Raw genomic sequence first — 12,067 nt, forward strand, 5'->3', positions numbered from 1 at the left:
CACCAATTAGATATTTTATGTGAACAAAAATAAACTCTACTAAAAGGATTTTTAGGGCAGGAATAGTAGGTGGCAACTTAAAATTCCTCACTTTTAACTTTTGGCAGTCTTGAGTGGTCTTCTTGGGGATCAAGTCATAGCTCTGGAGAAATAAATGAATTTGTTGTTTTCTTTTTGAATCTCTTAAGAGAGACAAATGTGAAGATTGTACAAATTGGAAAAATGCAAAAGATCATGAAGAATGTACTCATTTCTCTGTCCTTCCCCCCAAAAATAAATTATATTCCATCCGTTTCAAAACAATACATGTTTTAAGATTTTTCACATTTATTAATAAAATATAATAAAATATAGTTATTAATGTATAATTTTTTATAATTTTATATTTTTAAATCAATAATATTTCAAGAAATACAATTAATGTTCTTGAAGTTTACAATTTTTCATTATTAATTGATAAAAAAAATAGATTGAAATATAAAAAATATATTTTTCTGAAACAATGTAAATTTTTCAAACGGAAAATATGATTGAATTTATTTCGTACCCGTGTCAAATTAAAAACATTTAGTTGGCAACTTAAAATTCATAAACAATTAACACGTGTCAAATTCTCCATCGATCCTTAATCGCAGAAACATACAAACAAGCAAAGTCAAAAGCAGTGACTCTGTTCCAAAAGCAAAGCAGGTTCCCAAGAAGATCAAATCAAGAAAATGTGTGATCGATCTTTAATCGCTTTGCATTATTACATCATTTTCCTAAAATTCTGGTGACATACTTCCAAAAGTTTGTTCCTTTTTGGTTAAGTAATCTCTCTCAAGATGTCTCTCCTCCAATTAATTTAATTGGTTCTTCAGCTTTTCTGAACAAGAACAGAGGAGCTCTGTCTGGATTCCACTTCTCTCTTATATATATATACACATACACACGTGTGTTTGCTTGCTTCATCTCTGCCCTTGTCCCTAAAAAGTGCACTCTTATAGAGAAGAGAGCATAAACAGAAACAGAGAAGAAGCTTTGTTGTTGTTGTTGTGTAGCAGACTATGGAGAGGTATGATATAGTGAAGGATATTGGGTCTGGTAATTTCGGAGTGGCTAAGCTTGTTCGTGACAAAGTTTCTAAAGAGCTTTTCGCTATTAAGTTCATCGAGAGAGGCCATAAGGTTTGTCTCTTTTCTACTCTGGTCCCAGTCTCCATGTGAGCTAATTTAAAGAAGTATGACTGAATATGTTTATTTTTATGGATGTTATGAAGATTGATGAACATGTTAAAAGAGAAATCATGAACCATAGGTCACTCAACCATCCCAACATAATAAGATTCAAGGAGGTATACGCAACCATGTATATTTTTTTTCTTTTATTAAATTTTACCTTATATTAATTCTTCATAAGCTACATAATTGTATTTTCTTGTTTTATAATAAGGTTCTGTTGACGGCAACACATTTGGCTATAGTAATGGAATATGCCGCCGGAGGAGAACTCTTTGAAAGAATCTGTAGTGCCGGTAGATTCGGCGAAGATGAGGTCACTCTTTTTTTAATCATCATTATCTAAATAAACATTGTTTTACAAAAATAAATAATTTGAACAAGGAAGGTTGTGTATAACCTATGGTTTCAGGCAAGGTTTTTCTTCCAGCAGCTAATCTCAGGAGTTAGTTACTGTCATAGTCTTGTAAGAGAATCATCCCATTTAAATAAATAAAAATGTGTTTTCACATTTTCCTTTTTGGCAATGAAATTAAAAAGTGTTTCTTCATTTTTTTTTGTTTTTGGTTTTTAAATTGATGAAATAAGCACATTTGCCATAGAGATCTAAAGCTAGAGAACACGCTATTAGATGGAAGTACAGCACCACGTGTAAAGATATGTGATTTTGGATACTCAAAGTCAGGAGTTCTTCATTCTCAACCAAAGACAACAGTGGGAACACCTGCTTACATTGCACCTGAAGTCCTTTCCAAAAGAGAGTATGATGGCAAGATCGCTGATGTTTGGTCTTGTGGAGTCACTTTGTATGTCATGCTCGTTGGTGCTTACCCTTTTGAAGATCCTTCTGATCCTAAAGATTTCAGGAAGACCATCGGTCGGATCCTGAGGTCGCAGTATTCTATACCTGACTATGTCCGAGTTTCTGATCTATGCAAACATCTTCTCTCTCGAATATTCGTGGCCAACCCTGAAAAGGTAAATAAGTTATACTATCTTAATTTTGAGTTTTTTACTGCAGAGCTCGTCTGCATAGCTAAGTGAAACATTGATCATGGACCCTTTTAACAGTTAGTATATATAGATGGGCTCAGATTATAATTTTTTAATTAAAAGTCTTAATAAATTGGTAATTGATGGTTTTAAGCTTTGATTCTAACTAACATTCGACTGGTGGACAGAGAATAACTATGGAGGAGATCAAGAATCATTCTTGGTTTCTCAAGAATTTGCCGGTTGATATGTCAGAAGGATCATCGAGAAGTAATAACCCATCTCAATCAGAGGAAGAGATAGTGTGGATCATTGAGGAAGCTCGTAAAGCGATCACTGGAGCTTCTGGACTCTCCGGTGCTGGTGGCTCTGGTGATAGCGGTAGTGGTGCTATGGGAAGTAGCATGGATCTTGATGATTTGGATGTTGATTATGACGATGATATCGAAACTGGTGATTTCGTTTGCACTTTGTGACCATTTACAATTATTTTCATTACTAAAAGGAGATTGCATGTTCATAAGCTTTGCACAAACGTGATTGTAATGATCTTTATAGCTTTGATTATTTTAAACGCAGTGGTTGAATGTTATGTTGAGGTGTTTGATTCTCAGTGAATTGGGCTTAAATATGGGTTTAAGAACTTTATGGACTTAAACCTTTGTATTTTTTTTTGCCTTTTAGGCCTCATCAATATGAGAAAAATGTCTATTCTCTGAGATGGCTTTGAATGAAAGTTAACTCAAATATTACAAAAATCACAATTTCAGAATATATATATATATACATGCAACGAATATCCATACAATTCTGAGAGAATTCTACTTTTATATCAAATTTTATACTAATTTTCAAATTTACCTCTAAATGATAACTATTTTCATAAATATTTTATGAAAAAACAAAATCAATCTTCCTAAATCATTTATACATGTTTAAAAATCATTTATAAATGTTTATAAACTCAACCCCACTCTATAAATACTAAATCCTAAACAATAATCACTAAATCTTAAACTTAAATGATATAGTATTTTTAATTGAATGTATCTTTGAAAATTGGTATTCAAATTTCTCTACAAACTTTTTTATTTATCACTTGGATTATATATGTTGAAATTTCAAAAAAAAAAACTAAGAGGATAAAAAGAAGCAAAAATATATAGTAGAAGCACTGAAGCAAGAATACGAATCATATATCATAAAGTTGAAATTATTAGAATAAAAATAACGAATAAGAAGAGTATTATAAAGAGACAATTATTTGAAGGACTCTCCATTTACATATAGATTCTGTCGGAAAAAAATAACAGAGAAAAACTATGACACGAGTATTATAAAGAGAGACTTTTTTGGGTCTCAAGTCATAGCTCTGGAGAAATAAATGAATTAGCTGTTTTGTTCTTTTTTTTTGAAAAAGAAATTAGCTGTTTTCTTTTCTTTTCTTCTCTTTTTTGAATCTTTTAAGAGAGACAAATGTGAAGATCGTACAAATTGGGGAAATGAAAAAGATCAAGAAGAAGTTGGTTCTTTGTTGTTGCTGGATGTACTTTCAGGTGTAGTTGTTGCTTCAACTTTTGCTGACACTTGTTGGGGTGCTTCAGATTCTGGAGAAGACAAAAAAAAACATAAACCAGATACTAATTGCAGTTTAGTCTGATTTATATGAATCTTAAGCAAAGTTTTATTCAATTTTTCTGTAAAATAATAAATTTGATCATTAAATTGAAAAGGGTGACAGAAAAACAATTGAAACGACCACTATTGATTTTCGACACAATCCACACAACACACAACACACTGTACAAAACATATATGTGTGTGTGGTGTGGAGAGATGTTGTCTGTGTATGGTGAGTTCACTGGTAAGGCGACCAAATTGACAGCTGATGGAGAAGAGACACACATATACCAACGTAGTGAAAATAGACAGCTCATTCCACATGGATCCTTTATTCACTGTTCTTCTCCAATCATTCACGCTTCTTTTCTTTTCTATTTCTTCACCTATTTGGTTGAAACCCATACCCTATTTTTCTACTCAACAGAGTGGTAGACCATAATTAACCCAGAGTTTTTAGAATGGGTTCTTATACGAAGTTAAGAAACTGTTTCTTAACTTTTAACTAAAAAAATCTAAGAACTGGTTCTTAAATAAGGAACCTCAGGTTTTTAGAATTTGGTTCTTAGCGAAGTTAAAAAACAGTTTCTTAACTTCCACTAAAAACTCATTCTAAGAACTCCGGATTAATCATGTTTATACTACCTCCCATCGTTATTATATGACGTTTAAGTGCTTTTTTTGTATCATTATATCTGACGTTCACGGAATCCCAAGCATATAATGACATAATAAAACTTTGTTTACCCTCATAGCTGATAATGATACAAAGTCAATTTTAACATTAAACACTAACCGAGAAGGTTAAAATAGAGATTCCATTATCTTTCTTAATTTACGTGTAAACTTTTGAAACGTCGTATTATAACGAACAGTGGGGGGAGTATATTTTATTTTTTTCCAAACACTTAACTGATATGTTTCGTGCAAACTAAGAACATGATTATCGCATAAGCGATCCTTAGTTATTTTTTTGTTTTTTTTTTTTTTTTTTTTTTAAAAAAAAAAATTAAAAAAAAATGAACCAATTGCAGGCCGTCACGTGTCGATGGGACCTGCAAAGAGTGCCAAAACCCTCCAATTACCGATCTTTATTTGGTGTTTGTTGGTAGTGGTTTTTAAAATTTTTGTGGAATCCACGCGTCAGTGAATTCCACATTTTGTTAAAAAGCTCCCTAAGGATTTAAGGATGTTGATGCTCTGAGATGCGGTTCAATTACTTCTTGGATTGGACCACGTCTTAGTTCAAATGTAGGTTTTGGGTTTCTAACACGTGAGTGACTCTCCCCAACCTATTTAAAATGACATTTTTTTATTGACAAGCGGTGGCAACAAACCATATTTATATTTACTAGGTCAGTCATCTATATATTTAAATCACCTTTTAAGAAGTATTGTGAAATTTTTATTATCATTTTTTTCTTTAAATGTAGGATTGATAGCATGTAAAAATAATTAAAAGAAACTAAATACGCACCTTCGGTAGAAGAGAGTAATCCTTGGAGAGGAGATGAAAAAGGTGAACTGGATGGGTAAACGAGGAAAGAAGGAGAAGTAAACCGTTGATGCTGTTGTTGTTGTTGTTGTTGAGGGTTATACGGTTGAGGAAGATGAGGATGATGGTGTTGGTATGGCATTCTAGAAGCTGGAAGAGAACAACCGTAATAGTAAGGAGAAGCCATTATGGTTGCTGCTGATGGTGATGTTGCTCCTCCTCCATATAGTTGTTGCTGCTGTTGATAGTACTGTGCTTGTTGCAACTGTGTGTTGTACATTGCCCGTAGCATGTGTATATAATATGATCATTATCATATGTGTTACAACAAACATGCATGTGCTAATGTTTTTCATGCATTATGTAAGTGGTCGACATGTGCAGGATACATTGTACGTAAAAATCCCATTATTAACTTCATATCTTGCATTTCATGATTAAATTGGATTTTGTTTCATGTTTATGTTGGGTATGCATATGTGAATGTCAGTGTATATATGTGCGTCTGTATCATAAGAATGTAGGGGAGAGAAAGAGAAACTGACTTGGTGGTACCGGAATTGATCAGGGTTATAGGTGTACCTGAAAAAACGAAGAATTCAATGTCCCTTAATTTATAACAAAAATTCAGAAAATTACTTGTTAAATACTTTATCTGAAACATTATTATATAAAATAATTTCTCATTTGTATCTTCTTTTACCTTCTTGCACGGTAAGGAACATCTCAATATAATGCAGGGTTTAATATCTATATATTCTCATGTTGTGATATTTACAGCCTGACAACAAGTGGCTCCAATGACGCATTAAATTGTCTCCTACCATTTTAATCGCAATGGACCATCATCTCATTATCTATGCAAAATATTTATAATTCTCTCCTAAACTCTGTACATGAGGGTTTGAATCATTGGAGCCAGTTAATAAAGAAAATATATACTGACTCACCCATAGGAAGGATACATGAGCTGGTGGGCAGCTGAAGCCGGTGGCAGCGGTGCAGCCATCCCCGTATAGGCTGATGGTCCTCCACTTTGGTACTGACTCGGACTTCCTTTTTGTCCTCGGCCTATAACGAAACAGGACACACGAAAATATCTATTATGGAATTCACATTTGGTACTCTAGTATTCAAAATTAGCATTTCTATGATATTTTGTTTTAAGAAGAATTATTTTTAACAAAATTTGTATTTTAGATATTGTATATGACGACTGGTTTGTCACGCTTTTATTGGATATCTAAACTACGCACATAACATCATCGAACAAACATCATTGAACAATGAACTTATTCTAATTATTTGAATGGTTACAGCTAATATCGTTAACGTTACATGATAAAAAAAGACAACAACAAAAAGATAAACTATTCTCTTGATAACGTACCAAACAATATCAATATGCAAAGATGAAAACAAAACTCATCAAATAAAAGATAATCATCAACAAGAAAAATACATTTTACGGTTTTAGTTTTAAGTTTGATACACAAACCTCTAGGTGGAGATGGTCGAGGCCGTCCAAAAGAAGCAATATTACAATTGGCTTTTCTCCCGTCGATCACTGGATTAGGATCTGCCACGGCTCTGGTCGCAGAATCAGCCTCCTGGAACGTCACCTAAATAACGATCGAAAAATACCAAAATAAACCATTAATCAAATAGTGTGAGCAGACCCGGTCCGAAGGATAGGCAAAGGAATCCGTCGCTTAAGACATGACGATTTTATACGATATATAACTTTAATTATATGTAGTAGAACAGTATACAAAACTTATATAAAGAACAATAAGAACACAAATTTTTATTTGAACTTGAGATATTATGAATTTTTTTAAATGTCAAACCGGCACTGAGTGTGAGTGTGGGGATCAAGAAAAGGAACTTACGAAACCGTAGCCTTTAGATTTTCCGGTGTTCTTATCAGTGATGATGACGGCTTCAAGAATCTCTCCAAACTGATCAAAGTAACGACGCATTTCTTCGGTGGGAGTTTCCCATGCTAATCCTCCAACGAACACTTTGGTGTAAGTCGTGTCTCCGAACGGTGATCGGTAATAGCTCGTTGGATACATTTTCTTTATTAAAAAAATAAACGAAAGAAGATTTGTGTGTACAAACTTAGATTCTTTATATCATCAAATGTTGTTTTTGGTTGGGCAGAGAGAAGTGAGACCAATCAAAAGGTTGCAATTTCAACCCTTGAAACGATGTCGTGTTTGACTCCGACTCGGCGACTCTACACATACGAAGAGAGAGAATGAATAAAATTGCTTTCGAGTATTAGAATAGTGATTGGAGGGTTTTGTAAGAAGGAGAAGAAGGAGAAGGAGAAGGAGAGAGAGAGAGAGTAGTCTGACAAGACAGCACTTGAGTATATCTCCGCTGTCTAATTTGCCAGGTTTTAACATTATAGCTCCTCCACAACTTTTCTTCTCTATTTTTTATAATTAGAGAAATCTTCTATTTTAATTATAGCGATTATGTAACATAGTTTTAGCGTTCCAAAAATAAATGTAACATAGTTTTAATTCTCTATTAACTATACTTAATCTCATAATATATAATATTTACTTATACTGTAAATTGTAATTGATTTCTGTTAACAAGAAATATAATCAAGTGTCGATTTTAAAGAATCTGAATTATTTTAAGTATGTTATTAGTAGTGAACTTATAAATGTTAATACTGGATTTTACGTTATTCAGTCAAGGATTTAGAAGGAAACAAATATATGATATAATCTGTCATTATTAGAAATATATAATGAATATTTTATTTTTATATATTTATAGTAAAAAGAGTATCTGATTAGGGAAATATCTAGGATAATATTTCTTAATTCACTATAGTACATTTAGTAATATGCGGATCATGTCAAATTACAGTTGTGTTATAAGTTCAATATTTTGTTTTATCTTTTCTCATGCTCTCTTTTGAGTTGGTGGTCTCTTGTTATATTTCTCCTGCGCGTCTCCATAGTTTTCGTGTGATACATCCACTAAAAATAGATTAATTTCTTTTAACACTGAAATTAATATATTATTTTACAATATTAATTTAAATGCACATGTAAAATAATTGAATAATGGAACTTGTTCCTTATTCTCTCATGCTAACATGTACTTAACCTTCCCTTTAATCATTAGCTTACTGGAAAGCTAGCTATGAACGGACGAAAAAACAGTCTGGCGTTTAGAATTACATTCTTTCTGTTATCAATATTTTCATACAGTTCTACAATTCTAATTCTCTTCTTTAGTCTCAATATATTATGGGGCATAATTCCTGATCCTATAATCTGATTTGGGTTTATAAATTATAAAGAAGGACATGTGTAGCTATCTTAATCTGACAACCCGATCTTCATATTATATAAATACAATATGTTAGCTGCTGAACTCAATCATATTATAAAAATAATATAAAGTGTAGATGCGTGGGTAGTATTTATTTATTGACTAAGCAAAACAGATTCTCTAATGAGTTTTCATGATTAGTGGAAGTCCATTATTCTTTCCACCAAACCACGAGTGAAAAATTAAATCAAAATATTGACGAAGAGGGTCTTGACTTTCGGATAGATTTGACGATTTCTCATCCTCCATCATGGCTCCATAGTTACAACTTACAACTATAAAACTATGATTAAAAATCATAAATATCATGTAGTAAAAGAGAAGAAGATCATGTAGTCATCCCCTTATTTAATTATCCAAATTCAGTGTCTAGTGCAATATTAAATAGTTGGTCTCATGCTTTTTTTTGGTAAAATGCTAAAGTAAGATGGTCTCATACTTAAAAATGCATCACATATGCGGTTTCAAGCCATGTTTTTTTTTTTTGAAAAAGTGGTTTCAAGCCATGTTAGTTGGTGTATAATCTAAATTTCACGTTCTTAGATTATATGAGACGAATTTCGCTAATAAAAACAATTACATTCGATGCTCGAATAACAAGTATGGCCTCTCATAGAAAAGTATTTTCAAAAATTACTTCCATTGTGTTGTTGTTGACGTTTTCATAATAATTCTGTAAGTAGTCGGGGCGGAGGCAGAGAATTTTTCTATGTGGGGCATTGATGTGAATAATTATGGGTAGAATAGCATAATGGAAGTTGTTTATAAAATTATACATGTAATTTTGAAAAGCCATCAGGGGCAACTGCCCACCACTTAGAGCCTCTCAAACCCAAGATCTCATTTTAAGGAGAGCAAAACCTCAAAATAAAGATTTGAGGGGTGGTTACTCCAACCGTGAATCCTCAAAAAAATCCTTAAAAGTTTATTTTTTTGCATTATAGTCCTTGACATTAACAAAAGTTACTAAATAAGAATAAAACTTTACAAATATATATAAAACATACTTTTAAATATTATACAACTTACAATATTACAATATTATATAATAAAAATAATACACATATATAGTAAAACAACACACATACACACAAATTTTAGAAAATTATATTATGTAATTTGCTTTAATTTATGTTAAATTTGTTTAATACATTTTTATTTTGTGTGAGCTTTATTTAATATATTTGTCTCTTTGTGTGAATTTTGTTTTGTGTGAGATTTAATTAATGTATTTTTCTATTTGTGTGAATTTTATTTTAATGTTACGTAATATTTATTCTATTTTATTTTATTTTGGTGTATTTAAAATATTCTAAATAAAGTTAGTGGATTTAATTGTGAAAGAAAATAGTTGTAAGGACTAAAAAGAAAATAAATAGTAGTTTTGAGGTTTTGAATAGTAAAATTTCAAATTTGAAGTGTCACTATTCAAAACCTCAAAATTTGAGAATTTGAGGTTGGGTTGGAATGGCAAAAACCTCAAAATTTGATGATTTGAGGTTGGGTCGGAGATGCTGGTGGTTTATGCGGCTCCGCCAAGTAGTTGTGTTTCTTATGTTTTTACGCTAAAACAACGATAGACGTAAAATAACTGTATTTTAAATTCAGTTAGCTTGGATTCAGTTGCATATACATTTGGACGTGACGTCTGCACGGTGCAAACATGTGGATTATATAGGAAATCAAAAGAAAGCTAAGAAGCTTCGTTAATTTTAAATCCGAAGTACACAGCATCTGGGGTGGTGGCGCAGTTGGCTAGCGCGTAGGTCTCATAGCTACTGAGTGATCCTGAGGTCGAGAGTTCGAGCCTCTCTCACCCCATATTTTTATATCAAATTAACATGTTTTGAAAAATGTTTTGTTTCTTTTAGAGAAGTTCATGAGATTCCTATAAAATGGGCCCAAATTGTATAGTCTTTAAAACCATATTTGGGCCTCTGGTAAGCTGATTAGGTTCGAATAATACTTTCCTCTTGATCATCACTTGAAAACTCCATGATATGGTTTATACTTTTATGAGGCTCATCAGTCATTATTTCTCTATCTCTTCATTTCTCTCACATGTTTCCTTAAGTTCCATTTGTATAGCTCGTCCCTACATATGCACATTTATATGAATGCCATCACACCAACATCGTTTTAAAATTAAATCGCCGGTTTTTCGATAGACAACCTGTCTATCTTTTTCTATTCAATTCAATCGATTTATTAATATCTTTAATTTTAGTCACTCAAAATCTCATCTTGGAGTGCTGAACAATAATTAATGATTGGCTTGTACAGATAGAAAATGGTTTGATTTATTGAGTGATCCACATGGAAAGGCAACATAAGAACGAGTGAGAGACTGTGACGATGCCTTTTTATGATATTTTGACGTGGGAGAGGGCGAGCCCCACCAATGTAAGTCGTATGCAAAAAAAAAAAAAAAAAAAAAATTCCTTGGAGAATTTCGCTAAAGCACCTTTTCTTAGATTAAATAATATATTTGATGCATTCCATCGTGTTTGTTTTCAGAGTTCAATGTATTTAAATTAGCATTACATGACTGATGGCAGATCGATACTACTTTGTGATCATTAGCTATAAAAAAAAAAAAATTCTTCACAATGATCCCTTCGATTATTTCGAAAAACTCATTTTTCTTTGAGATATATGATCCATTTATTTGATGATTACCAAAAAAAGAAAATATATGATCCATTTCTTCGGTTTTTATATTGTTCTCCATCTAAGTGTCAAATACACAAAAGGACTTTCTCTCTCTGCTCTGTTTCCTCTCTAGAATTTTACACAGAGGAGAGAGAAAGATCGGGTTTTTTTGTTTGTCGGATCCTCTCCGGCTTAGTTTCCCATTTCACCGGGTTTGATTCTGGGAAGAAGAAGTTTTTCTAGTTCTTCTTCGCCGGCTTATGGTTTCCGGGAGGCGGTGGCTCCTTCAGCACCGTCATCGCTGGCTTTGTCTTTGCGTGTAACCGATCTATGATTATGTGCTCTCTATTGTTACTGTGCCTCTCGATCTGAGTCTTGTGTCGCATGCTGTTATGTCGGCGAGGAAGGATTGATTGTAGGCGGTTTAATCCTTGGTGATTTCGTAGATCGGAGTGTGTGCGATGGCTCGCTTGTTTGTGCCTTAGGGTGAAATTCATTGGTTTGGGTGTGGTTTTAAATCGTCAGTGATGTTTCCGGTGGCTTTGGATGAGATCTCGGGACTGTCCTCGATGGAGCTCTCCGTTGGAATAGTTTGGTGATTGAAGACGGGTACGGTGTTTTGATCCGGTGTGTTCCGGCGAAACTAGTGGCCGTTCTTCATCTTCTCCGGCTAACCTTGACGTTTCGGGTACCGATGTGGTGATCGGCTGACGCGTGTCTCAGTGAG

The 12,067-nt window shown here is 33.0% G+C and overlaps 2 protein-coding genes and 1 non-coding gene across 4 annotated transcripts; 2 read left to right on the forward strand and 1 right to left on the reverse strand.

Annotated features, from left to right (window-relative positions):
* Positions 1 to 682: 682 nt before the first annotated feature.
* Positions 683 to 2,823, forward strand: LOC106296819 (serine/threonine-protein kinase SRK2C-like). The gene is made up of 6 exons (XM_013733048.1): positions 683 to 1,166; positions 1,259 to 1,333; positions 1,432 to 1,533; positions 1,630 to 1,683; positions 1,806 to 2,195; positions 2,399 to 2,823. Exons 1-6 carry the CDS (start codon positions 1,047 to 1,049, stop codon positions 2,684 to 2,686), a joined length of 1,029 nt encoding a protein of 342 aa, XP_013588502.1. The 5' UTR covers positions 683 to 1,046; the 3' UTR covers positions 2,687 to 2,823.
* A 666-nt stretch (positions 2,824 to 3,489) lies between these two features.
* Positions 3,490 to 7,699, reverse strand: LOC106299536 (RNA-binding protein 24-like). 2 transcript variants are annotated; one of them, XM_013735611.1, is made up of 6 exons: positions 7,218 to 7,699; positions 6,824 to 6,947; positions 6,276 to 6,396; positions 5,871 to 5,907; positions 5,308 to 5,608; positions 3,490 to 3,817 (listed from the first exon to the last, which is right to left on the reverse strand). In XM_013735611.1, the coding sequence occupies exons 1-6, from the start codon at positions 7,401 to 7,403 to the stop codon at positions 3,723 to 3,725; spliced, it is 864 nt and encodes a 287-aa protein (XP_013591065.1). In that variant the 5' UTR covers positions 7,404 to 7,699; the 3' UTR covers positions 3,490 to 3,722. The 2 variants fall into 2 exon arrangements, with proteins under 2 accessions (XP_013591065.1, XP_013591066.1); XM_013735612.1 differs by having other exon boundaries at positions 3,491 to 3,817; positions 5,308 to 5,590.
* A 2,725-nt stretch (positions 7,700 to 10,424) lies between these two features.
* Positions 10,425 to 10,509, forward strand: TRNAM-CAU. Its single transcript is given in 2 exon segments — positions 10,425 to 10,462; positions 10,474 to 10,509. It is a non-coding gene; the product is annotated as a tRNA-Met (tRNA).
* Positions 10,510 to 12,067: the final 1,558 nt, after the last annotated feature.

This window comes from Brassica oleracea, chromosome C6 (assembly GCF_000695525.1).
Source record: "Brassica oleracea var. oleracea cultivar TO1000 chromosome C6, BOL, whole genome shotgun sequence".
In the NCBI taxonomy this organism is placed as follows: domain Eukaryota; kingdom Viridiplantae; phylum Streptophyta; class Magnoliopsida; order Brassicales; family Brassicaceae; genus Brassica; species Brassica oleracea.